Source organism: Acromyrmex echinatior, chromosome 13, assembly GCF_024713525.1.
Source record: "Acromyrmex echinatior isolate Ae372 chromosome 13, ASM2471352v2, whole genome shotgun sequence".
Classification (NCBI taxonomy): Eukaryota; Metazoa; Arthropoda; class Insecta; order Hymenoptera; family Formicidae; genus Acromyrmex; species Acromyrmex echinatior.
Window position 1 is genome coordinate 190,109 of NC_141864.1, and position 27,573 is coordinate 217,681.

A 27,573-nucleotide genomic window follows, 5' to 3' on the forward strand; every position below is an offset into this window, starting at 1 on the left:
TACGATTTATTCGTGACGTATTTTTACAAAGAACAATTTAACGTGAAGAACAATTTTCGCTAACTCATAGTGTTTTTTACCATTTTTATCACTAAATCAATTATTATAATAATTTCTAAATTGCATGTGTAGATATATATACATATACATATATATATATATATATATATATATATATATATATATATATATACGTATATGTATCTACACACGCAATTTAGAAATTATTATAATAATTATATGTATATATATATGTTGTTTCAAAAAGGTCAGGATACTTGAATATCTCGAAAAAAAATGTAAGTTTTATAGAAAAATGTTTCAAAAGTAGGATTCAAAAAGATCTATTTATTGATCTTATCAGTTTGATCTTGGGTGGCGTCGCAGAAAGAAATTTATGTTTTTTTCGCATTTTTGAAAAAAAAGAACACTATTTTTTAAACAAAAACTCCATTTTTATTTTTTTATTTTAAAGGGATCTTTATGTTTGAGGAATCAAAAAATTCTGTTTTCAATTGCTTTTTTTGAAAGCTTATAATCTTAAGAATATCTCACAAAAATGTTTTTTGGGAGAAACGAAAATTGTCCGAGATGTGGTGTTTCGGGCCATTTAACCGATTCAAGTAGTGCGCGCCAATCAATTACCATAATTGGCGCTCGCTATTATATTGAATCTTTCGAGACCATTCTAGAACGTTTCTACCATAATAATGAATCGTTAAACTCATTGATATGAGTCGTTGAATCCATTGATAGGACACGTTTGCTCCTAAACACATTTACTCCGGCAATAGTAGAAGTCGCAATTTTTTGGCAATTTATATCTTTTATGACAGTTACATGAATATTTTTAAAATTATGAAAATGATAATCATAATTATTAGCAGTTTAGTTTATGATTTGGCTCTTTCGCGAGACAAAGTCTGTCTCAAACGCCCGGAATCGTGCGTCTATAAGCTCAAAGGATACAAGGATTGCTATTCGAGAGGAGAGAGCAACACAAAATTTTTATGAAGTAGAGGAAGGTGTTTTGTATGGTCCTCGAATAGACTAATGATAAGTTCAAAAATTTTGGCATATTATACCAAAAAAGTTTCATAAAACTTTAAACGCTTTTTTCTCGAAACCGTGTTTTCGAATATGATGATCACGATTCCAAAAAAAATATTAGTTCGACTGACTTCAGCTTTTACTGTTATATTCAGAGAACATGTCATTATCATCTGACTATAATAAATAGTCTATGTTAATTTTTTTTCTATTTTAGAAGGTCAATTAAAAGGAAAAAAATGAGCAAAATTCGATTTATTTCTTCAAACTGTTACCATTTTGAAAATATGCATACGGTATTAATTATCCTACTTCGGACGAGAGTTACAAATTTACTCATTAAGAAAAAGTTTCAGTTTTTGCTTTCAGACTAACGATTTGTACCTTGATCATCGTTTGATCGTGTTCGCGGTGTAAGCCTAATTTTAACGCTATTTTATTACTAATTTTGATATTTAAATTAGAAATACCCTATATATGCACGTGTGTGTGTGTGTATGTGTGTGTGTGTGTGTGTGTGTGTGTGTGTGTGTGTGTGTGTGTGTGTGTGTGTGTGTGTGTGTGTGTGTGTGTGTGTGAGAGTGTGTGTAATAACATAAATTGCAACTCACCTATTTATGTTCACATCAGTAGACTCCAAAATAGTCCTCGCTTTATCCAAGTGACCATGTTCCACAGCCGCAAATAGAGCTAAAAATAAAATGATAACATGTTAAGATTATTTCTAATTTAATATAAATTTTGATGTGACAAGAATAAGTTTGGCAAAAACAAAGAGACGTTTGAGAAATTAAAATAAAGAATCGATAAAAATAAAATACCATGCAGGTGTATGTTGAGGGATTGGGCCGAGAGAGGATTGATATGTATTGACGATTGATTATTTAGTTGGTGGGGCTGTTGTTTCTTCTTGCCAAAACCTTCTAGGAACTCCATCCCTTGCAACGAGTGGAACTCTGCGCGCATGAAAAAATAAGGCAAAATAAATAAATGATAATTAAATAAGTGAACCATTGCAAAGTCGGATAAATAAGCGATAAATACATAATATAAAATAAGAGAAATTGGAAGGAATCGTAAAAAGCTTAATGTATATCTTAAGGAAAATAAATCCTTGTTTTAAGTATTTAAAATTTATTAAAGTTTCAAGTTTTTACTTTTATAACAACAAAAACACAACCCATCAATCGTTATAACAACAGCTAACTATATTTTATGCTTTAGTCGGCGAAATATTTTAAGTAATTGTAGAACAAGAAATAAAGTCTTAAGTCTTGCCAAAAAAACTGCAACTTAGAAAATAAAAGAGACTGAGAGAGAGAGAGAGAGAGAGAGAGAGAGAGAGAGAGAGAGAGAGAGAGAGAGAGAGAGAGAGATCTTGATTATTTCTTCCTTGAATTATTTTGTTCATCATATTACACAGTCAGCTTATATGTTTTACTTAAGCTACTTTCACAACTAGAAATTTTCCCACATCAGTGACGTCCTACAATGCTTTACCGTTTTATTTCATGTTTAACATACTTTCTTTTTATATCTTTCCGTGATAATTATTGATTTGCTTCCTCATGAAAATATGCTAGTTAAAGTTAAATGCAACATTAAATTATTACATCAGAGATGTAATGTAGATTCCCTTTCTTCATCAATATCGTAAAGAAAATAACTAAACCGACAATTTGCCGTGAAAATTTGAACTGACTTCCTAAAAAGTGATTAGTTACACCTGGCACATAATTAATCGCTGATTAATTAGAAATTATTAATTCAGCATACTTGATCCTGATGATGTCGACATGAAAACTCGTTCCTGACTGCTTTGCTCGTAATTCTTCATATCTTTCATGTCTTTTTTCCTACCGATCGCCATTTTATTTCGAAAACTATTACCACGTCTGTTTGTCCAAAAGTTTGTGATATTGTCTACCGTGTTGACTTTACAGGACTTTGAAGGATATATCTTAGCGTCGTCGTAAATTTTCTGATTCTGTAGGCAGATTGTTGCGTTTTTTCTTTCCGTCTCGTGTATCTTGCAATAAAATTTAATCCTTAGGCGATCAAACTCACTCAAGAATTCGGTTGTCCTTCGATTTCCATTTATCGCATGCGAGTTGTCGTTCCTCACATTCCAAGTACTTCTCAAAGGCTCGGTCTCGCATCTATAACAAAATATATTTTGCGATGGTTTTTCGAAATATTCTTCGTCCTCATTCTTGTCTTGCTCATTATTCGTTTTACACAAGGGCCGATTAATTGCGGTCTTGTGGGAATCCACAACGACGGTCAAAATATTGCGTTTGGGTAATGTAGCGCGCTCATTTTTACTATCTTGTTTTTGCCTTTGTTCCATCTCGTTTCCTTCTTCGACTTCATAGAAGAAGTCCGAGACGGAGGAATCCAAAGAACTATTCAGCACGAATGTAGGATTCTCATAAAATACATGTTTATTGAGCACATTTGTGTCTGTTTCGCAGGACTCATGTTTGTCACCACAGTCTTTCTCTCGAGTAACTTCTTGCGAGCTCCCTATGCTATGTCTCCTGCGAAAAATGTGAATAAGCTTCGGTAATTTTACATCTTCGTTCTTTATCCAAGGTTTCTCTACGTTCTTGCGCCCCGTACTCATTGGTCTGTCAGTTAGAGATAGCTTACTCTTTAGATCCTTTGTAATTTCTCGCGAATCGACATCGAGATTTGATACCGAGATCTTCCGAGGACTCGAAGATGCCTCATTATCGATTTTGTTCTTAATACAAGAATTTATATCTTCAGAATCTTTTCGTAAACTCGAGAGTTTCTCATCATCTTGAAATTCTTCAAGAACAGATAAGTTGCATTCCTTCTTAACGAAATTTTTTGAGACAGATGAGAGATCGAAGCCAGTGGTCAATCGCAGATTCGCATGATTGCGTATCTTTGACATCAGTTTCATAGATGCTCGAAAGGATCTCGACCTTTTCAAGGTCGATATTCTGCTGCCCGAGGAACGTCTCGAAAGTAGTTCCATTTTCGGGCTCGATGAAGCGGATTTGCAAAATTTCATTTGGGAATCGCTTAACAATTTTGCTTGATATATGTCCTATCGAGATATTTGACTTTTTCAGAGTTTCGATACGCCTGAATATGTATTCTCAATGGAAAGAGATCGCTCGTCTTATAAATTATTGATAATATTTATTATATATTGTTGCTACTTATGTATTATTGTTCTTCTTTGGTAGAATAAAACTTCGAAATTTCGAGTCTCCATAAATTCCTAAAACAATTCTTTGGCTGGATAAAGCTGCAAAAAAATTATTGATATTGTCATTTGTTTGATCCTATTATGTTTAACGATACATTTTTCTCTCGAATAGCACGGCGAGGGGGAACTGTATATATTACAATATATTATATAACGTAGGCTTCAGAGATTATTCCAAAGTTTCTAAAATATTGACTATCTTAATGCGATCTGCGAGTTAATTCATTACATGTCAAGTTTTTGCTTTGACAGAATACATCACTAACTTAACTCTTTTATACAACGAAACTGATAAATATTTATAAGAAGCGTTAGAATAAGTGGAAGAGCGATTAACAATTAAAAGAGATTAGCACAAAATTGTTGTCATGAAATAACAACGTAGTTGCTATGTGATTACCGTCTCCAAATGATTTTATTGTTTACGTACAATTGCATCGCTTGATTCTGCCGGGCGACAATTGGCCATTATGAAGAAGTGGACGGAATATGACCTCTTCCTTCTCGGACAATTTACCAGACCAATCAAATTTATTGCTGTCGTCCGTTATTCGTTAAGATCTCGATAACAGTAGAGTATAGGTGCTTAAAGATTACAATGACAAAATCGCTAGTGATCTAACCAATATCGAACATGTAATAAAGCAATTGTTTCCAACAACGTACGAGAAAGAAAAGTTAATTGAATTTCAACGCCTTGTATTTTAAATAATTATTATTTGAAAAGAATATTGATGCTAGTGGTACCAATATCCATATCGGAAAAAAAGAAATGATCTCATATTAGAGATTCCAATAAAGAATCATTCATATCGTGATGTATTGCGTTTGTATTGAATGAACGTAATAATTTTCGAGCATTTTATTTCAAGATTTTTGTATGCCGCTCGTCGACGCATCAAGCTTGGCTTTCTCCGACTGTATTTTATTCATCAGAGTGATGATCGACTATTAAAAAATATTGTTTAATAGGTCGTGCCAGTCTGTTTCTCGCAATAGCGTGAACGTTCTAGCTTACTTGAATTAATAAATAGTAATAAGGCTCTGTAAGTATAAAACAATGTAATACAAAAGAAAGGCAAAGAGCCAATAATATAGCAAAGAACTTTAATTGAAATTAAAATTAAAAATTCATATAACAATTACAATTAACAAAAACAAACGTTTCGACTCCAATCGAGTCATTTTCAATGTTGTTGTAATATAAATTATGTAATTTAAACATCGTTCTAAACCAAAAATATATACACGATATTATACAATACTATTATAATTTTTAATCCCGTATTCTTCATTTCGTGTAGTACGCTGCGAGTCATTTTTATCAAAAATCAAAGTAGTCATAAAACAATATTCTGGAAAAGTGACCATGAACAAAAAAATTAATATTTAATACATACAAATTAGTGATATAATAATGTACCTTGTCAATAATATCAGTAAATGTATTGAGAGTCTATTAATAAAAAGAAAGAAAAAAACGCAGATAGATAGTAGTCTATATCGTGGTACAATATATTGGTTTTTTTATTTTAAGCAAATTTGCAAAAGTAACGAACATCTAACTTTCACGATGTCAGATAATGAAATATCGAGATGAAAAACATTTATCGAGAACGGAAAAATGATAAAATAGAGGGGAAAAGGAAAAAAGATATTAGGAGGGAGAAAGAGAACGTATAATGTTAGAATACAATTCAAGCAACGACTCTGTGTCATTTTGTCTGTTTATTTCATATTTCTGTTTTTTAATATGGACCATTTCAGATATTAACCTTTTATTGTATGAAGGTTTTCTATCTAATATGTCCACTTTATTCCATTTAAAGTTGTGATTCTCCTCAATACGTTGGAGATCACTGATGGAGATTTTAAACTTATATTAATATCTGAAACATGTTCATGCAATCTAGTCTTTAATTGTCTTTTTGTCTGGCCAACATAACTAACATCACAATCCTCACAAGATATTCTGTAAACTACATTTTGATTATGAAAGTATCCTAACTCATCCTTTCCTCTTTATGTAATTTTTTAATGTGTTAGGAATAGTAAAAGCCAATTTACAATTAAACATATTAACGATAGGTGTGAATCTTTCAGATATGGTATTGATATGGAATAGTAAAAAATCTTTCTGTGTTATCCTTGTTATTATTTAAACTATTAATATTGTTAATATGATATTTAATTCTATTATGAATAGTCGAGAAAATAAAATGTAAAGGATATCCATTCTGTAAAAAAAATATTAATAGCATCAATCAAATTGTTTTGTTGTAACTTCGGTTGATATAAACGAAAAATCTTATCCACAAATTATTGATTATTATATATCCATAAATTACACCTTTTTTTATGACAAAGTGGATGGTGTGAATAGAAAATAAGGAATCTACCGAAAAAGATTGCTTTACATCGAAAATAATTTCGTTCTTCAATAATTAACCTGATATTCAAAAAAAATTATTTTTCCGTCAATGCCTCCATAGTGAACTGCAGTCTAGTGTGCAACGAATTAAAGATATCTAAAATATCACCAATACTCTCAGACGGAGCAGCTAAATAATATCATCAATGTATCGATAATAAAATAACAACCGGACGGACAGCATTTTGATAGCAATTTTTTTCAAAATGCTGCATAACCATTTGCAACGACAGGTGACAAGGGTTACTTGAATTACTTGAAGGAAGAAAAAAGAGACCGTTTTGGTATCCACATTAAAATTTATTAGAAATTAACGAAAAAATTATTTATTGACTAAATGTTAATAGCATAATTACAGTATGGAAAAGCATAATTATAGTCAAGAAAATCGTGACAGTTTGAATCTGGAAAAGCAGATTTTTTTAGTTCTCCTAGCTAAATTTAGTTAAATTTTCATAAAACTGTCTATTTTAATAAAACTGTCTTTTCCATATACGATTATCACCGAGTTATCAACATTATTTAAACCTTATAATTTTCCTCAATTTCTATTTTAAATAATTCTTTTCTTAAATAATTTCCTCGATTCTATTTTATATAATATTTATTTTCAATTTTTGCTTTGATCGAAATATAACCTATAAATCTCTCAATTTTCTTTAATTCTATGACTTTACTTATTACTCTACGTATTTATGTAATTTTATCTGTTATCCTTTATTAATTTTTTGAGGGAAAATGTTCAAAGTGCTTAAAATACAAAAGTAATCCTATTAAGGATATTTCAGAATATTGATTTAGACAAAAAATTTATATATAATAAGGGTTTTTAAAATCATGAGATGTAAATTTGATATTAGAACTTTTAAATTAAAATTCACTAATTTAATATGACACAACAATTGTAATGAAATAAATTAAACTTATTTCGTGTATTTTTGTTTGATAATATTTTCGAGATTGCTAAATATAAATTTGATGTTAACGTGATAAATTTTAAGCTGGTGAGTCTATTATAGAGGAAAATTCTTAATATATCCATGATATAGTTTATACAATGTCTCAGAATTTAACGGATAAATTGCAAGAGTATATTCTGAAAGAACACAAATAAAGAAAATTATTACGAAGTTTAATTTAAGAAATGCTTTATTGCAAAGTTATGAATAAATATTGTTTACAATGAAGCATGAAAAATAGGAAAGAGTTCATTTTTCAATTAAATAACAGGCAAATGAGAGTAAAATGTGCGGTTGTAGGTATGAGAGTATAAGAATAAAATGTGTACACTCTATAATAATACATATATTTAAATAATTATTACATATATGACATAAACTTCCACAAACAAACGTTTCGGTTAATTTTTAGCAATTTCAGCAATTGATATATCAAATTAGAAAGACTTTTATTTGTACATAGATCAATTTTCTGAACGCAGTAGATGATTTTACAGTTCAAGTTGGAATGCAATAAAAAATTGTTACTTTAAATACAACACCGATAAAAATTTTTTTCAAGAAATTAATATGTCAGAAATCAATATTATTGTCATTTTAAATGACTTCGTCATGCAAGATTCAAACTGTAAGTGTTAAGAGACAACGAAACATGTGAATAAAATGTATAGTGTCAAAAAGATAAATAAAACAGTCGGTAACTTCTGATCCATCACTCAAGGAAAATGTTCATATACATTCGTACAACTTTTTCTTCATCTAAAATTTGTACGTCATCCCAATCAAAATCATGATTAAACTCTTGATTGACGTACATTTTAGATGAAAAAATTCTCAATAGATGACTTATCTCAGAAGCAATTCACATAAAAAAAACAAAAAAATGGCTTAAATATAAAGTAATAAACATACAAAGTGATACCGATTTATTAGACCGCTTTATAATCTTGTTTGTATATAGATGCTACTTCCATATTTCGGAATATTAACTTGTTATAAACAATTCTTTGTCTTGATTTTTCATTCGCAATTTTAAGCTCAGCGCATACTGATCAATTGTACAGAATATTGTTAATCTGTTCTCAAGTAAATAAAAAAAACATTATTTTATAACTAATTATTTTTATGAATGTTGAGCCAAAGTTTTTATTCTACTTAATTTTATTATAGTGACTTCCTTATCAGTTTGAGTATCCGTCAGACGAAGATAATAGTCTTTACAGCTTAACGATGTTTTTCACTTCTGATAATTTTTTTACTATTGACAACCTTATTTTATTTTATTGGAATGCTTTCATAATTGGTCTATATTATGTTCACACTTGAAGAGGACACAATTACGATGTCGAAACGTTTACCTTATTTTTTTAATGTAATAATTGTTTTAAAAAAAATGTATTTCTGACGCCGACATAGACACATGTCTAACTACTATCTTAGAATTATATGAATTTCGTTCAAGATTTTGTAATAGAATGGAGGTGCAATTTTTTAGAAACTGTACTTATCAATCATGACATTGATTAAGAAGAGCTGTGTTCACAATTCAATGAGAAACTACTCTAAGTTTTTTTGGAAATGCATCTGCATTTATTCATTTATTGATAATAATTGAACTCGAAATTTTTATGAATTATCCTGAGGATGATTGTAAAGTCGAATTGATCAATTATTGTATGTAATATGAATAAATAAAATAAGAAAAGGAAAATTTGTTGTATAACGGACACAAATAACAACCGAATTATAGCTCTAATTTGCCATGTTTTTATTGTAATATTTTCTCAAAAAGCTTCTTGCGTTGGCTTGCATTGGTTCTCCTTAATTTATTTGTTAAATATTGGAGCCTTTGAATATATTGTACATATATATATATATATATATATATATATATATATATATAATTTATTATTATTGTTAGTCTTTAGTTTTTAGATTTTTAAATTTTTCTGAAATACCCCGTAAGTATGGTATGATAAGCCATAAATATTTAGTTAATTCTCAGGTACCTGAACTTCTTTTTGTGATTATTTGATAATTGTGAACTATAAGGGACCCAGCTCCGATAATCTTGATCTTCACATATGTTCTCAAGATTATGACCATAAATAACCTCCAACAAATTTTAGTCGGTGCTCGTTATTCGCTGAAAAGTTATTAATAAAAAACTCTATAAAATGAATGAAAAATGAAAACAAAACTAATATTACATCAACATATAACTACAGAGGTTTACATCCACTTCCTTCCTTGTCAAAGCATATTCCATCCCATCTCCCCCTTGCCTAGGAGCGCAGAACTTTCCACGCAAAGTGAGTTTCACTCCATCTCCTTCCAGCCTAGGGATACGCAATCTTAGAACATAGTATTCTAAATGCGAATGGAGCTTGCTTCGCGTTGAAAGTCGAACGTTTTGTCAGGAGGGGAAAGAGATGGGATAGATCTCGCTTCGCATGGAAAGTAGGACGCTTTTAGACAGGAAGTGAGGGTAGTAGTACTTCTTAATATTGGATATAATAAAAAAATGTTATTTCTTAAACTTTTTGTTGTTAATAATTTTTTAACGGATAATGAGCGCACAATTTGTTTGCACAAATTTAATTTTCATTAAGCCGACGAATAAAACTTGAATTTTGAAAAGTCATTCAATGTGTTCAAAGAATCGATCTGCGACCAAAGTCTTTCTTATTTAGTATGTCAATCGCTATAGATGGCTAAAAATTAGCCGAAATGTTTGAAATGGAAGTTTACGTTTTATATATATAATAATTATCTAAATATATTGTTGCAAGCGTTGTGCTGCGCAAAAATCTGTTACCGCCTATTAAAAGTGAAGCGACGATTCTTTCCTTAACAATAGAGTTATTGTTGTTCCGTTGTAAAAGTTGACGTTAAATAACGTAACGTTCTAACCTGAGTTGATGCAGTTTCTTCGTCATAACCCGCAACGTAGCCGTCAACGATTTTGAAGTATCGACGCACCATCTTTTCCTCGCTGGAATCGCCGACGTTCGCGTAGACGCAGCTTGTCATGTCGAGAATATGAATTCTTTCCTTTGACAGACGCTAGTTGGACGAGATGTTGCATTCCGGTTACGTATAGCGCACTTGCGATAATGAAGACGTAAACGGAACCCGCATAATAAAACTTTTTTTCGTAAAAAGTAGAACGACACGTTTATTTAACATGTCAAACTTTGACAACGAGAACAGAACAACAATTTCATTGCTAAGGAAAGGATCGCTTCACTTTTGACTGTATGGTGGAATCATTTATTAGTTATTACTATTAGTTATTATTAGTTATTATTTATTAGTGTCTAATTCCACCATGCTTTTGATAAGCAGCAACTGATTTGTGCATAGCACACTATTATAGAATACACCTACAACCGCGTAGTGTTCTTTACTCTCATTATATCCCGTTAATTAATTAATTTTATTGAACAGCGAGTATCCATTATATTAGTAATTATCTTATTTTGAATTCATTTTTCCTATTTCATTGTGTAGAATACTAACAGAATGATTTAGTAATGTTGTAATTTTGAATGTGTCGCACAAGCTCGATACAATAATGCGGAACTTGTTACAAAAAAATTTCTAGAGGACTTTATTGTATCTTAATAATCGAATTACTAAGTCATTGCATTAAATCTACATGCAAAGTCACTTCTACACTGTAAAAAAATCTTACTTTTTACAATTCCCTATAAATAAAAATTAAGAGGCGCGATGAAAAAACCATTATTTCCTATATTCCGTTTCAATATTTCTTTATAACTTTGTAATAAATCATTTCCAGACTTCATATACAATAACATTTTTGTCTTATTTCCACTTATAGAATATGTTCCCATGCAGTTTGTCTGTTAAATCCTGAGACACTGTGTAGATTGTAAATAAAAATTGTTTGTATCTTTTTGTCGGTGCTGATTACAAATTCAGTGTTAGAATTGCAAATCTTTAAAAGGTGCCAATAAAAAATTTACAAGATTTAATAAAATATATTATTAATTTAAAAATTTTTAAAATTTGTAATCTACATCATAAAAGATTAATTTATTTTATATGAAAATTCTAATTCTCGGTTGTGTTTAAAATAAGTTTTTATAATATAAATCTCTACTATATTGAATTTTTTAAAATAAATTTAATTTTTATTTCAAATCTACATAATTGTATACAGAGTATACAGATATTAAAAGAATTCATAAAACATTTGAAAATTTTGACTCTCAAAGCCAGTGTTTTGAATTTGCTTTAATAAATTCAAAAATTGTGAAGAAATTCTATCAAAATTTTCGAATTTCGAAAAATCCCTTAAAAAATTATATTTTGATAATATTTATGAAAGAAAACAATAATTAATTTCATAATGCTTATAGAAGTTATCTAGAGAGAACGTTTAGTTTTACGCATAATACCTATATTCTAATGTTTAAATTATAGTAATAAGCTTGTGTGGTGTGTACACGCATGTATGTGAACATAAATATGTAAAAAAGTTGTGCAATAAAGACGTTATTGTTATTATCATTATTACTATTATATTTATTTTTATTATTATTATTGTAATTATATTTTATCCATTTTCAAGAAAAATTTCCCTTGCTCCTCGTCGTGCTTTCCGAAAAAAAAGTTGTAGCGCGACACTTATACGTTTTAACACGTGAGCTACCTGACTATTACAAAATTCCATGCGGCCGAACTCGTTTTTAAGTACGACATCGAGAGTCACATCTCCACATTTATAGACGAGAATTATATCGTCTCTCGGATGCCATTTGGCTCCATAGAATCCTTATGACTTTTGTCCAATCATTGTCACGATATGTTGCTTTCACACAAATATTCATGACTTGGATATTATATATATTGATACATAATATGTCCTGTAAAATTTTTTGATCACTACTAATCACTAATGAAAATTTTTCGTCACTATGAATCCTTTACTGTTGATCATCTAGAAATTTTTGAATGTCATATTATTGATTCATTATTTTAAAATGTTCTCACTATTAATCTACACTTGATATTTCTATTCCTCAATATTATCGTGAAAAACAGGCTACTTCGGAGAATAAGTAACTCAATTTTTTTCCATTCACACATTCTTAATCATCCGATACAAGATTTCGCGCACAGGCCTGAAATCGATTTTTGGAGATTGGTTCACGGTTTTAAAACACGTCATGTGCGCGCGCACTTTTTCCAACCGTTGCTGCTGTGCACGTTGCTGTGCTTCAAATGCTTTGGAATGATATCTGCCGGTAGTCTCAAACAGTCTCGAAGGAACCGATTTCCACAGTGTGACGGACCAGTCCCGAGTACGACTTAATGTATAACACTTTCATGAACACGGTTTCTCTCAACAAAAACTTTTTTATCTGCGAGCTTGACTTGTAAAATTCATCACAACACACTACAATCTCGCACTGCATTGCTTGCTTCTAGTATCGCACGAGCTACAAACGTTAGTGATGTGGCATTACTGGCGGATACACATGCCAATGCGACCCCCCGATCCTTTCCATGGTGAACAAACAGCTGTCGTGTCCCCCTCCTTCAGCAACCAGTGGTCACATTGCGTAGCTCCGAAGAGAGATTGCCTAGTCTTTCGGCACTGACGATTGTCTCGCACGAGCTAACTTGTCTGTCTTGTCGGATTAACAAAGCCACAGACTAGTTTACCATAGAAACGGACAAAATGAATGATTTTCTTTTAACATTGTTAAAGAGAAAATAAAATATATGTAATATTCTGATAGTTGCCTATTTAGTTCAATTATTAAATCTTAATTAGATTATGAAACTATTATTTTAAACAGTTATTAAACCGGAATAAACGGCTGTTAATATTAGTTAAGTGTTGTTAATAATTTTGTCATAGTTTAATTGCGTTAAAGTATTAAAGTGTAATTATAGTTGCACTTTACAATGCAAATCATGCACACGTGTATTCCTTTTCTGCGTTTGAACCTGCGTAATTAAATTGCCGCTTAAACAGAGCCTCTACTGTAAATTGAAAAAACTGATGTAAAATTCTTTATTGAGTTATATATTTAGATCCAAGAAAGTCTAAAGGCAAGAGTCAATCATATTAAGAATCTTACAACGGTTGTAAAATTGCCTTTTCTGTTGAACGTAGCCATTGTTAAATTATTTCGCTTACTTTGTTTCGATAAATGTTTGAGGAAAACAGTTGTTGCAAAATTAATAGGAAATGTGATATTAATTAGTGATTAATAGTGCTAATTCTTTAAATGATTTGTAAAATTGATGTGTTAAAGATTTTTAAAGAAACGTGTCGTGAAGAAATATTAAAATGGCAAACTAAAAACAAAATGTTTATTTATTATTAAAGATATTACATATACAAGTAAAAATTTGGGTGTTAAAAGGTTCATATAAGTTTCTTTTATTATCTTATTAAACATCTAATTAAACATCTTATTAAACTTCTTTTTTAAAAGATTTTCAATTTTACATATACAAGAAAAATTTTGATATTTCAAAATTAATATGAATTTCTGTTATCAAAAATATATAATAAGCAACATATGTTTACTTCCATTCTAGATTGAGACTATTTATTCCTATTTTGGAAGTCTCCTTTTATCTCAACTTCATAAAGGAAAGTTATAGTAACTTAAAACTTTTCTTTCAATAATAATTTCATTGAAGATCTTCTTACTCTGACTCAAGTAATAATGTTTTTTAATTCTATTTCAAAAATTATTACATAAAAATAAAAGATATGCATTAATACTAGTCAAGTTATTAAAAAAGGTCAAGTAGTAACAGCTTTAGCTCTCCTTAAAAAATTATTATATCACAAAATTTACTTAACCCTTATAGTGTGTAAAATCCCCCCCCCCCCTCCCAAATAATAGTATCCAATTATACAAACTTATTTTCTTAAAAAATGATAAAAAAAGCTCTAAGAGTGTATGTACATTGGAAATATCATTTATACAATATATGTTAAAATATAAACATGATAAAACCTAAATAAAACATATTCGAATTGCATTGAGTGTTCTTACTTTAACTCTTTAACAAAAAAGTAATAGTAACTTTCATTTTTCTTTAAAAATATTTTCATTGAAGCTCTTTCTATTTTGATTCAAGTAATAATAATTATATGTATGTATATATGTGTGTATATATGTGTGAGTTCGTGCGTGCGTGCGTGCGTGCGTGCGTGCGTGCGTGCGTGCGTGCGTGCGTGTGTGTGCGTGTGTGTGCGTGTGTGTGTGTGTGTGTGTGTGTGTGTGTGTGTGTGTGTGTGTGTGTGTGTGTGTGTGTGGCCAAGTTAAATTCTTCTTAAGAAATTATTACACAAAAATTATATTTTGTTCCTATTTCGACCTAAGCAATATCATAAAATCCTTAATACTTTATAATATAGATGATCGTCATTTTTATACACCTTGACATTTTTATATTATAATTATAAAATGATAGAGTGGAGTTGGGATTTTTTGAAATTATATACAAACTTACCTTTTTAAAAAAAGGTAAAAAAGGCGCTAAAAACATGTGATCATTCAATGAAACAATTTTACAGTAAAATTTAAATATGATAAAATCTAGATGATACATATAAAAAAAAACCCAAGTATACTATCTTTCCTAAATGATGATATACGAAATGATGAGGTGTATTTTCATTAAAAGTCTTTCTACTTCAATCTCTCTTCCTAAAAAAATAATTATAACTTTCAAAAAGTAAAACACAAGTAGTATTATCTTTATTAATGATATTATCCTTAATTTTAATGACACGTATCATTTGTATTTTTATCAAATTAATTCATTAAATTCTACCAAATCAAAAAATAAAATCCAAGTGATACTATCTTCTTATTATATTTTTATTATTTACTTAATTCTAATGATAAGTATCATGTGTATAAAAAATTTGATATCAGCAACTGGTGCTAACTTAAATTCCACAAAATTTTATGTATTATTTGTATAAAAGATTGATATCAACTACTGGCGCTAAGTTGAATCTTAAATTTTTATAAGTTAAATTCTTCCAAATTAAAAAGTAAAACACAAGTGGTAATATTTTCAAAAATCCGAGTGATACTATCCTTATTATTTAATTCTAATATGTATCATTTGTATGAAAAAAAAACCCAAATGGTACTATAAAAATCCAAGTGATACTATCGTTAGTAATCTTTACTATTTACTTTATTTCTAATTATCATTTGTATACAAATTTTTATATATTGTACAATAAAACCTAAGTATATATCTTTGTATTCCTATTCCAATCCACGTGATTTAATTTCTTTAAAAAAATTATTATATCTCACAATCCATTCAAAGACATTTTTTCTTCTAACTAAAGTACTAGTAAATAGTTATTTAATTCTCCTTCAAAATATTATTATATCGCAAAATATTATCAAATATTATATCGCAAAATATTACATATATAATATGTAAAATTGCATTACCTTCCTCAATTCAAGTGTTACCACAAAGAATTAAAGAGTAACAGTAACACATTTTTATTAAGCACGAAGCAGCACAAAACGAGAAAGTTTTATTATAATAACAAAATTTGTTATGTAAAATAACTTGGCGCTGCTAGACTTCAAAATATAATAAGATGTGTATCTGGAGACACTGGTAATATCTCGGCGTCTTAAGCTACGCACAGCGACACTGCCGTGGCTACTTTACGCGAGCCGGTGAGTTGCCAGGAATTTAGATTATTGGATCTCAAAGGGTTGAACTGATCAGATTCTAAATGCTCAATCGATTGCATCCGGTCTAAATATATAATGAAAGTATTTTTATTTTTTCTCTACGTGTCCTATGAGCCGAGATATTGCGACGCAAAATTTGAATCTGAAACTTTTATATTAAAATTAAAAAATGTCGTCGTCGCCGGCTGCGGAAGGGGATTTGTCCTTTTGGAATTTTTGGCGCAAGAGGCAAATGTGGTGCTGACAATGCATGGTCACATCACACATGTCTGTTTTCTGTGGCTGATGATAAACTAGTGTACACTTTTTGGAATTAAAGTGAGATAGTTTAAGTTAGGAAATCCGTCACGTCGATGGCGTAGAGGAATACGTAAGTGATTTTCTGCTTCTGCAATTACACAAATTAGACTTACTTGACATGTTTTTGCACGAAATAAACGAATCTGGCAAAAAAAATGTATCGCTTTACATGGACCGAGATATTAATCGTTAAAGTTGTTGATGATGTTCAAGTTAGGAAATCTGTCACATCGATGGCATAGAAGGACATGAGAGCATATAATTGAAGCTAGAATAAGTATTTTCTGCTTCAATTACACAAATTCTCTGCTTTAAGAACACATTCTTTGCTTTAAGAATACAAATTATTTTCTATATAATTTTTATTTTTACAACAGAGTATTTGTCTTGGTTAAATATTTGTCTGTAAAGCAGAAAATTTGTTTAACTCTCCATCAACAGATCCATGCAACAGATTTCCTAATCTGTCAACTTTAACAATTAATAACTCGTTTGCGAAATAGAGCGATACATTTTTTTGCCATTTGTTCATGTAATACAAAAACGCGTCAAATGAGTCTAATTTTATCAACCTCGAGGAGATGAGGACTAAATTCAACAATTACCGAATGTTGATGTCTTGCATAAACCTAATTGTTTAGTATATTATAATTCGACTTTGTACGTACATTATTATGTAACTTGTAATGTATTTTCAGGATTTATTAACACGTTTTCGGCATCACAATTCAACTGTGAAACAAGATACTTTGAAACAATTAAAAGACATCTTGTTACAAAATCCTCTAAATCTTTACATTCACAATTGAATTCTCTGTTATATGATATCGCAGCTTTTTTTCTTGATAAAGAGAAAGAAATACAAATTCATTTCATGCACTTAATTTTATTCTTGACTTTATCCCAAATGAACAGTTGACATCTTTGCGTGAAATTATATAATATCGTATCTGAGCTATGCAATGACACATATTAATCCATGTGTGAAAGAAGATTTTCTACTTTTCTTAGATGTGCTTGTACAAAATTGTAATAGTGCATTGGCGAAAGATAATCATAAAATATTATCTAATTTTTTGGGTATGATATGCAGGTTACATAATGAAAGTAGTCCTGTGGCACAATTAATGACAACATTACATTCCAAAACTACTAATGTAAATTTGTTAACTACAGGAAACTTTGTATAGGTACACACCATCGATTATGTCTCCGTTTATGAAAACAAAAAAATATATTCCAGCTTATAACGATAGTACGACTCACTTTTGTGAAATTAATCTTGAAGATATGATCTTGATAGATGATCGAGAGAAAGAAACCTTATTTAGAAGAATTTATAAAATATATAAATTTATTGATGCCACTAATGTTTGATATTTGGCTCGAAGTATGCAAATTATAATTATGCAATCGATTGTGGAATTTGGATCAGGATGATTATAGCGTCAAACATATGAAGCGTTGGTTTAAAGATATATGAAAAATTTCCTATTGAGGTTTCCTTATGATAAAGTAAAACCTCTTATTAATAAATCCAGAAAACATCAAAAAGACGTTTTTTCTCAAATGGAATTTACGAAAGGTTGTTTGAAATAAAATTTGAGACTGTCAAATTCACATATAGTTTATCTTAAATCTTTATATCTTTGTTTAACTGCAACGAACAATTTTCCAAGTCTGTCGGGAGCTATTCTAACGCAATTTTGTGATAATGTTTTGTATAATATTTTGAAGGAGAATTAAATAACCACTATTTTAGTTGGAAGAGAAAATGTCTTTGAATGAATTGTGATATAATAATTTCATTTAAGAGAAATTTAAACCATTTGGATTGGAATAGGAAGATCCTTCAATAAGATATACGTATATTTAGATTTCATTTCATAAAAATTAAAGATAATGATTTGGATTAAGTAAACAATAATAAAGATAGTATCATTTGAGTTTTACTTTGATTTTGATAGTAGAATTTAACTTGGCGCCACAGTTGTTGATATCAATTCTTTTATACAAATGATACATATCATTAGATTAATATTCATTATTTATTTAATTTGGCATAAAGAAATGGGATTTAACTTTTTCGCTTGATATCAAATCTTTTAAAGGAATGATACGTATTGTTAAAGTTAATATTATTTATACAATTTGATATCCGAATTACATGGAATTTAACTTATCAATTTTGTTGATATCTTTTATATAAATGATATATATCATTAGAGTTAAATAAATAACAAGAGACAATACGATTTGTGTTTTACTTTTTAATTTGATAGAACTTAACTTGATTAGTTAAGATTGTAGCATCTAGGTTTTAATTTTTAATTAGATACATTCATTTTTTTCGAAGAGTAATAATTTTTGACAGAGAATTAAAGCCATTACTTAGAGAGACTTAAGAAGATCTTCAATAAGAATATCTTTGAAGAAAAATTAAAACTGCTATTAGATTGGATACTTAATATTATATACAAAGAGCCGGTTTCATCAACTCGATTAAGCCAGTGATTAACTGTCAACCATAAGTGGTCAATTCTATTAAACAGCAAACACAAACACAATTACCAGTAGTCAGTTCCACGACCAATTAAGTAATTGGCGTTAGTGAAACAGGCCCAAATGATTCTTCACAAAAAGCACGCATGCTTAGTGCTTTTTTTATCTTTTTTTAAAAAGATAAGTTTGTATAAATATTAAATAATACTGAATAAAAAAAATAAAATGAAGAGATTTAAGAATTAAGTAATACTTAAGAATAAAGAGAATAATAAAGAGATTTAAAAAAGAGAATTAGGTGGACTAAATAATAGAATACAGTGCGGGCGTGCATGCGTGCAAGTAAACATAAATTCAGACAGGTATGTGGCTTAGATTTATAGTATAGAATAAGTATTTATATAGTGTGCGTTATGTATTGTAAAATCATATATAATTAAAAATAGAATAATTTTAGATTTGTAAGCCATGGGTTATAAAAGCGATACATAAATTTAAGATAGATTTAAGAGTAGGTTAAAAATTAATTATACTTGTAATTGTGATTGTAATTTTTATGTTAATTAAAATAAATTATAATCTTAATTGTAATTGTGATTTTGTAATTTTAATGTTAATTAAAAAATAAACTTCATTTATTTCTTTTATTTAACATTTGCTTATTATATTTTGAGGTCTAACAGAGCCAAGTTTTTTTACATAACTAATTTTGTTATTTTAATAAAATTTTCTCATTTTGTGCTGCTTCGTCCTCAATAAAAATGTGTTACTGTTACTTCTTTAATTCTTTAGTAATGTTTGAATTGAGAAAGGTAATACAATTTTGCCATATGATAATATTTTATGATATAACAATATTTTGAAGGAGAATTAAATATTTAATATACTACTACTTTTGTTGGAAGAAAGAATGTCTTTGAATAGATTGTGATATAATTTTTTAAAAATAAAATTATACCACATCGATTGGAATAGGAATACAAAGATATATACTTAGTTTCATTGTATATAAAAATTTTTATACAAATGATTATTAGACATATAGTAAATACAATAATAAAGATTACTAAAGATAGTACCACTTGGATTTTTTTCATACAAATAATACATAATAGAATTAAATAAATAATAAGGATAATATCATTATTATTTTTAAAGATAGTATCACTGGAAAACAGTATATAATAAATGACCAGTAACGAACACATTCAGAAATCTTAGATTAAAATATATTTAAAATAAGGACAATATAATAAAAACATTTCGATTCTACAGAGCTTTCATCAATTTATAACGCAATTTACATCTTACATACTAAACGCATACTCTAGCCATTCCATATCATCCTCCAGATAGCAGTCTATAACCATTGACTTAGATTTAGAATTCCATCATCGCACCATATTTTTAAGTGAAATGTAGTCAGATGTATTACATATCTGACTACATTTCATTTAATTTTTCTTTAAAATGAAGTCCTCGTTTGTCAGCGAAGATCGACGTTTTTGTCCAAATTGATGATAATAATTAATAGTCATATATATGAAAGATCTAAATCAATGTATTTAAAAAGAAATCATTATTTAAAATTAAACTCATAAAATTTTTTTGAATCTAGTAATAACTTAGTCATGATGTAAAATAATTAACTTCAAAAATTCAATTAAAGATTCTTTTATAATAAAATTTTAAAATAAAATGCCTCCAACATTTATGTATCTTTTTTACAATTAATATCATTTTCTTGTTCATTTATATATATCATCTCTGCAACCTCTGTTTTTTGTTGTAATTATGTTTAAAATCTACAATTTTTACATTCTCCCAATCAAAAGTATAATTAAAATTCGAAATATGTTCAGAGATAACCAAATACTTAAATGGATCAAATTTCATTATTTTTTGTTCCTTTATTTTCGTTCTAAGTTGCCTCTTTGTTTGCCTCTTTGTTAATATCATTTGGATTTTTAAAGCTAGTATCCCTTGGATTTTACTTTTTGATTTGATAAAATTTAACTTATAAAAATTTTATAGGATTCAACTTTGTGCCAGTTGTTGATACCAAATCTTTTAAACACATGATATACATCATTAGAATTAAGTAAATAATAAAAACATAATAACAAGATAGTATCACTTGGGTTTTACTTTTTTTGTAGAATTTAATTAATTAATTTGATAAAAATACAAATGATACGTGTTATTAGAATTAAGTACAAATAATAAGGATATAATAATATCACTTGTGTTTTACTTTTTAAAAGTTACAATTATTTTTTTAGGAGGAGAGGTTGAAATAGAAAGACTGTCAATGAAAATACAAAAGATGTATCGTATCATCAGTTAATAAAGATAATACCACTTAGGTTGTACTTTTTAATTTGGTTTACACTAGTTTTTTTTTTAATATGTATCATCTAGGTTTTATCATCTTTAGATTTTATCGTAAAATAGTTTCATTGGATGAATACATACTCTAGTGTCTTTTTTTATTTTTTTTTTAAGAAGTGTATAATTTTAAAAAATCTCACCGCCTTTCTCATTTTATAATTGTAATATAAAAATGTTAAGATGCATAAAAACGACGGCTATCTATATTGTATAGTATTAAAGATTTTGTGATATTACTTAGGTCGAAATAGGAACATAATAATTTTTATGTAATAATGTTTTGAGTAGAATTTATTTTTTGACTTGGCGTCAATCTTTCTAAGATCAAAAATAAAAGTTATTTGGGTAGGACATTAAAATGGGATATTCTGTATATGTATATATATATATATATATATATATATATATATATATACAGAATAATTAAACAAAAAAAAATAAATTAATAAAAAAATGAATTTCTGTTTCAGATAACAGTTGTATGGTTTAGAGGGAGGGATATAAGATGGTATCGTTGGTTTGACTTTGGATAGTCATTTGGAAGTCACATAATGGTCACCTTCAATTTCTTAAATAGGACCCCCATTTTTCATTGTATATTCTAATAGCTCGAAAGCTTTTCGAAACACTATAATTAAGTTCATTTTCATTAAATACTTTTGTTATAAGACTTGCAAATTACAGCACCACCGGCATTAACATTACCCAAAATGCTTGACCGACGACTAAAATCTATAAATGTTGTTTAGGATCATGTCCTGAACAATATTTGTTAAAATCAAGGTCATTGGAGATTGTTTCTCTTACTTTCATTTTTGCACCAAGAATTTATTTCTATGTAAAAATGAAAGTAAGAGGCACAACCTCTCCATTAATCTTGATCAACAAATGATCAACAAATGTTATTCAGGACATGATTCTGAACAATATTTACAAAGTTTTAGCCGTCGATCAGGCACCTGGCATAATGCTAATGCCAGCGGTACTATAACATTCGATCCTTATAACTCGAGAATTACGTAATAAAAAAATATTTTATTGTAGTGTTATAGAAAGTTCTCGAGATGATCTACAAAAATGAGCAATAAAGAGGAGATTCCCTTTAAGAATTTAAAGGTAACCTTCAAGCAACTATTACTCAAAATCAAATCAATGACACCATCTTATGCCCCTCTCCTTCCCCCCTCCAAAGCCATACAACTTTCATCTGAAACATTTCTTTTTAAAAACAAAAATAAAAAAGATGTTATTTGTGATGAGGCATTAAAATGGAACACTCTGTATATATACACATACAGCTATTATTACTTGAATCAAAATAGAAAGAGTTTTAATGAAAATATTTTTGGAGAAAATTAAAAGTTACTATTACTTTTTTTTTTTAAGTTGGAATAAGAAGACGCAATGCAATTTCAATACGTTTGATTTAGGTTTTATCATGTTTATACTATATCATATATAAACAATTTTTTCAAAGTGCACACACTCTTATGCCTTTTTTAAGAAAGTAAGTTTGTATAATTAGTTACTATTACTTTTTAGGGGAGATTTTATATATCATTATAAGGGTTAAGTAAATAATTAATAAATTACAAATGGGTCTTTAAGAATCAGCGCTGTAATATTTGTGCGTTTATTTCGATTGATCTAAAACAATCTTCTATAAATAATATATTTGTCGGATGTTTCGGCTAACTTCTAACCTTCAAATGTATTACAAAAAATTCAGAAAAATCTTCATCTTGTGATTACACTCCGACATTAAATTTCCCATAATCCGTTAATAAGCTGGATGGTCAACGATATTTAAACTTAAATATAATAAATTAATAGGATCGAAAAATATTAAAAAACTTACAGGAATTGTTGTGGAGATTCACTCAGGAGTACGTCAAATACAAATTAGTCCTAACACCATAGTTGTTGTAACGCAAATTCTTTTTCTCGTGAAATAAAATTTAAGACGAAACGACGATAATTAAATAAATATAATATATATTGTATAAGTTGATAATGTTCGTCCTGCCAATCATCGCAATGAAAATGTATTATTTTTAGCTATAGGCTTTTAGTGATCGGTCAAATAACAAAAATATGAAGAACTAACTAAGTAACTCAGTGTCTTTGTTTAAATTAATACTGTTCTTTTATCGCTTGATATTTATCATTTCTAATGTTAGTCTTTTATTGTATTAGGTGTTGGAATTAATTCGTAGCGTTTTTTAATGAAAGAATGTTATTTATTTCACATGAGCATTAAAAAATACATTAATGAAAGTACTTCCCATCACTTGTAAAACGCTACGAATTAATTCCAACACCTAATAGTTACGTTCTGTGTCTAATATTTGAACATTATTCCAATCAAAATCATGATTGTGACGTATCTTATTCGTGACAACCGAAGGATTGATTTTATTTCTATTAATGTCATTTTTGTGTTCAGAAATCCTCGTTTTTAATTGTCTACATGTTTGTCCAACATAAGACGCATCACAATCATTACAAGAAATTTTATACACAATGTTCTTTTTGCAATCTGCAGGAAGAGGATCTTTTTTGCGCTTTTATCATTGAACTGAGTTTGTTAAGGTCGAAAAACGAGAATTTAGTATTGGTATCTTTGATGATATTTGTAAATTTTTCGAAAATAGATTGTACATATGAAATTGTGAACCAATTCGTTTCTTTAATGTCTTTATTTGAGAAATCATTATTCTTATTGTGGTGGTTTGATTGAGAGTTTTTTTATTTATTAAAACTTTAATTCTTTCTCATATTATACCAAAAATGAAATTTAATTTAAGATAATCGTTATCTATAAAATTTTTGATTAAGCGTCTTCAACACTTGTTCCTCTAAGTCCTGCATTACAATATTGGCTAATATTGGAGGTAATGAGGAACCCATAGGTGTATCGAATTTCTGTTTGTAAATCTGATTATCAAATGAGAAGTATGTCAAATTAAAAACAAAATCTATTGCTTTGAAAAATTCGTTCTTTGATATGTTACATTTTTTAGAGATAAAGTTCCATTTACTTTCACAACACTTCTCGAAGTTAAATTTATGGGAACAGAGAAATAATGTCGAATGATATTAAAATAATGTTTTCATTTAGCATTTTATTATTAAGATTGTTCACATGTCAAAGCTATTTTTAACGTTGCTTGGAGGAGTAGAAATACTTTTTTCAAGTATTTTATGTAGAAATGTAGAAAAACTAAATAAAGTACTGTCCGTAGATGAAATTATAACTCTTAATGGGTGTCCAATTTTATGTACTTTTGAGATCCCATACATTCTAGGCAGTAAGCCGTCGCTAGTATTAAGTGAACGATATGTAGTCAGTGATAAACTTCAAATCCTTCCATCTCGTAAGAATATTGGAGTATTTTCTTCATCTTAGTCATGTATTTATCTTTATCCAGGACAACCGTAAAATTTCCTTTCGACTTTTGTGAGAATGATATTTTTATTCTTTTAGAAATTGGAAAGATTTTTTTATTTTATTAAAAACCTTAATCATTGAACTTCTTTTATTATTAATAGGGCGGTAAGCCGTCGCAAAATGAGATGAATGACGTTCAAGGAGCGATTTCGGCGGGGTTGGAGTTGGGTGGGCCGCCACGGATATCGGGTGGTGCAAAAGAGCGACGCGCGGGGTAATGCGGCCGGTGCGGAGCGAGGAAGCAGAAAGCTTCCCTCTGTACGGGAAAGAGAGAACGGAGGATCTATCTCTCGTGAAGAAAATGTTGTTGAGTATGTTGGGATGATTTTATTTCTCATGTAATTTTGACCCTGTATTGGATATTTGCAAAGATTATATTCTATGTTTTTTTAATAAATTCAAAATAATGATTCCTCAAATAAAAACATTAAAGAAAAACGAGTTGGTTCACAATTCCATGTATACAATCTATTTTCGAAAAATTTAAAAAGATTATACCGACACTAAATTTTCATTTTTCAGCCTTAACAAACTCAGTTCAATGATAAAAGCGTAAAAAGAACATTGTGTATAAAATTTCTTGTAATGATTGTGATGCGTCTTATGTTGGACAAACATGTAGACAATTAAAAACGAGGATTTCTGAACACAAAAATGACATTAATAGAAATAAAATCAATCCTTCGGTTGTCACGAATAAGATACGTCACAATCATGATTTTGATTGGAATAATGTTCAAATATTAGACACAGAACGTAACTACAATAAAAGACTAACATTAGAAATGATAAACATCAAGCGATAAAAGAACAGTATTAATTTAAACAAAGACACTGAGTTACTTAGTTAGTTCTTCATATTTTTGTTATTTGACTGATCACTAAAAGCCTATAGCTAAAAATAATACATTTTCATTACGACGATTGACACTGCAGCACGAACATCATTGACTTACACAATATATATTATATTTATTTAATTATTGTCGTTTCGTCTTAAATTTTAATTCACGAGAAAAAGAATTTGAGTTACAACAACTACAGTATTAGGACTAATTTGTATTTGACGTACTTCTGACGTACTCCTGAGGCTCTACAGTAATTCTTGTAAGTTTTTTAATATTTTTCGACTCTATTCATTTATTATATTTAAGATCAAATATCGTAGACCGTCCAGCTTATTTCCCATAACAGGTTATGGAAAATTTGATGTCGGAGTGTAACCACACTGAAAATTTTTATGAATTTTTTGTAATACAACTCGCTGATGAAGGAATAGAAGTTAGTCGAAACAAATATATTATTAATAGAGGGTTATTTTTGATCAATCGAAATAAACGCGTAATTATTACAGCGCCGATTCCTAAAGACCCATTTGTAATTTGTTAATCGTTTTAATATAAGAAATCTTATTTTAATGTGTTTAAGTAAACTTTGTGATATAATGATTTTTATATAATAATTTTTTTGGAGGAGAGTTAAAGCTGTTATTATTTGATCTTTTTTAATAATTTGACTGGTATTAATACATATCTTTTATTTTTATGTAATAATTTTTGAAAAAGAATTAAAACAATTACAGGGTGGGCCATCTATTGGTACGTTTTTGAATTTCGTCGTATGGCAACACCGAACGAGCTACAGACCCGAAATTTTGACAGTTTATTAGTCATACCGTCCGCGGCACGAAACAACATGTTTTCTCTTGAAGAGCGTTTTGAAATTTTAAAAACTTATTTTCAAAGTCAGTGCTGTGTCGCCGAAACTGTACGAATTTTGAAAAGAAATATGGGTCGTGATAGAGCACCCACCGAAGGAGCTATACGCAAATTGGTGAGGAAAGTTCGTGAGAAAGGGATGTTAGTGGATGACATTATATTACGACTGTTTTGAGTGAAATTGGCGCCGAGGTAGTCCAAAATGTCATTAATAATTGGGGTGACCGAATGGCATACTGTAAGGCCAGTAGAGGGAGCCACATGAACGAAATCGTTTTTCATTCTTGACGCGGATACTTTTAGCTTCACAACAAAAAAAAATTAATAAAAAATATCAATGTATGCTCATTTGATCGCATTTTTAAAAACGTACCAATAGATGGCCCACCCTGTATTAAGTCAAAATAGGAAGATCTTCAATGAAATTATTCTGAAAGAAAAGTTCAAGTTACTATTACTTTTCTTTGCGAAGTTGAAATAACAGAAGACTTTCAAAATAGAAATACAAATCTCAATCTAAAGTGGTGGTAAATATATGTTGCTTATTATATATTTTTGATAATAATAGAAATCCATATGAATTTTGGAATATCAAAATTTTTCTTGTAAAATTGATCTTTTAAATAAGAAGTATGTCCAGTAAGATAACAAAAGAAATTTATATAAATAAATTTAACAAAATTTTTACTTGTATATGTTCTTAATATCTTTAATAATAAATAAATTAATATCTTTAATAATATATAAACATTGCGTTTTTAGTTTGCCATTTTAATTTTTCTTCACGACATG

General features: G+C 28.9%; 1 protein-coding gene and 1 pseudogene across 2 annotated transcripts in view; one reads left to right on the forward strand and one right to left on the reverse strand.

The window, feature by feature from the left end:
• Positions 1 to 27,573, reverse strand: part of wake (ankyrin repeat and fibronectin type III domain containing protein wide awake) — a 271,094-nt gene that overhangs the window by 73,097 nt on the left and 170,424 nt on the right. Inside the window, exons 1-4 of one of the 2 annotated variants that reach the window (XM_011070248.2) lie at positions 12,366 to 13,213; positions 2,827 to 4,333; positions 1,872 to 2,006; positions 1,662 to 1,740 (exon numbers count right to left, since the gene is read on the reverse strand). In XM_011070248.2, the coding sequence (XP_011068550.1) occupies positions 1,662 to 1,740; positions 1,872 to 2,006; positions 2,827 to 4,093 (1,481 nt within the window). In that variant the 5' untranslated portion in view covers positions 4,094 to 4,333; positions 12,366 to 13,213. Of the gene's footprint in view, positions 1 to 1,661; positions 1,741 to 1,871; positions 2,007 to 2,826; positions 4,334 to 12,365; positions 13,214 to 27,573 lie in introns of those variants that run through there. The other variant, XM_011070250.2, reaches the window with a different exon arrangement.
• Positions 14,641 to 27,129, forward strand: LOC147907448 (uncharacterized; annotated as a pseudogene).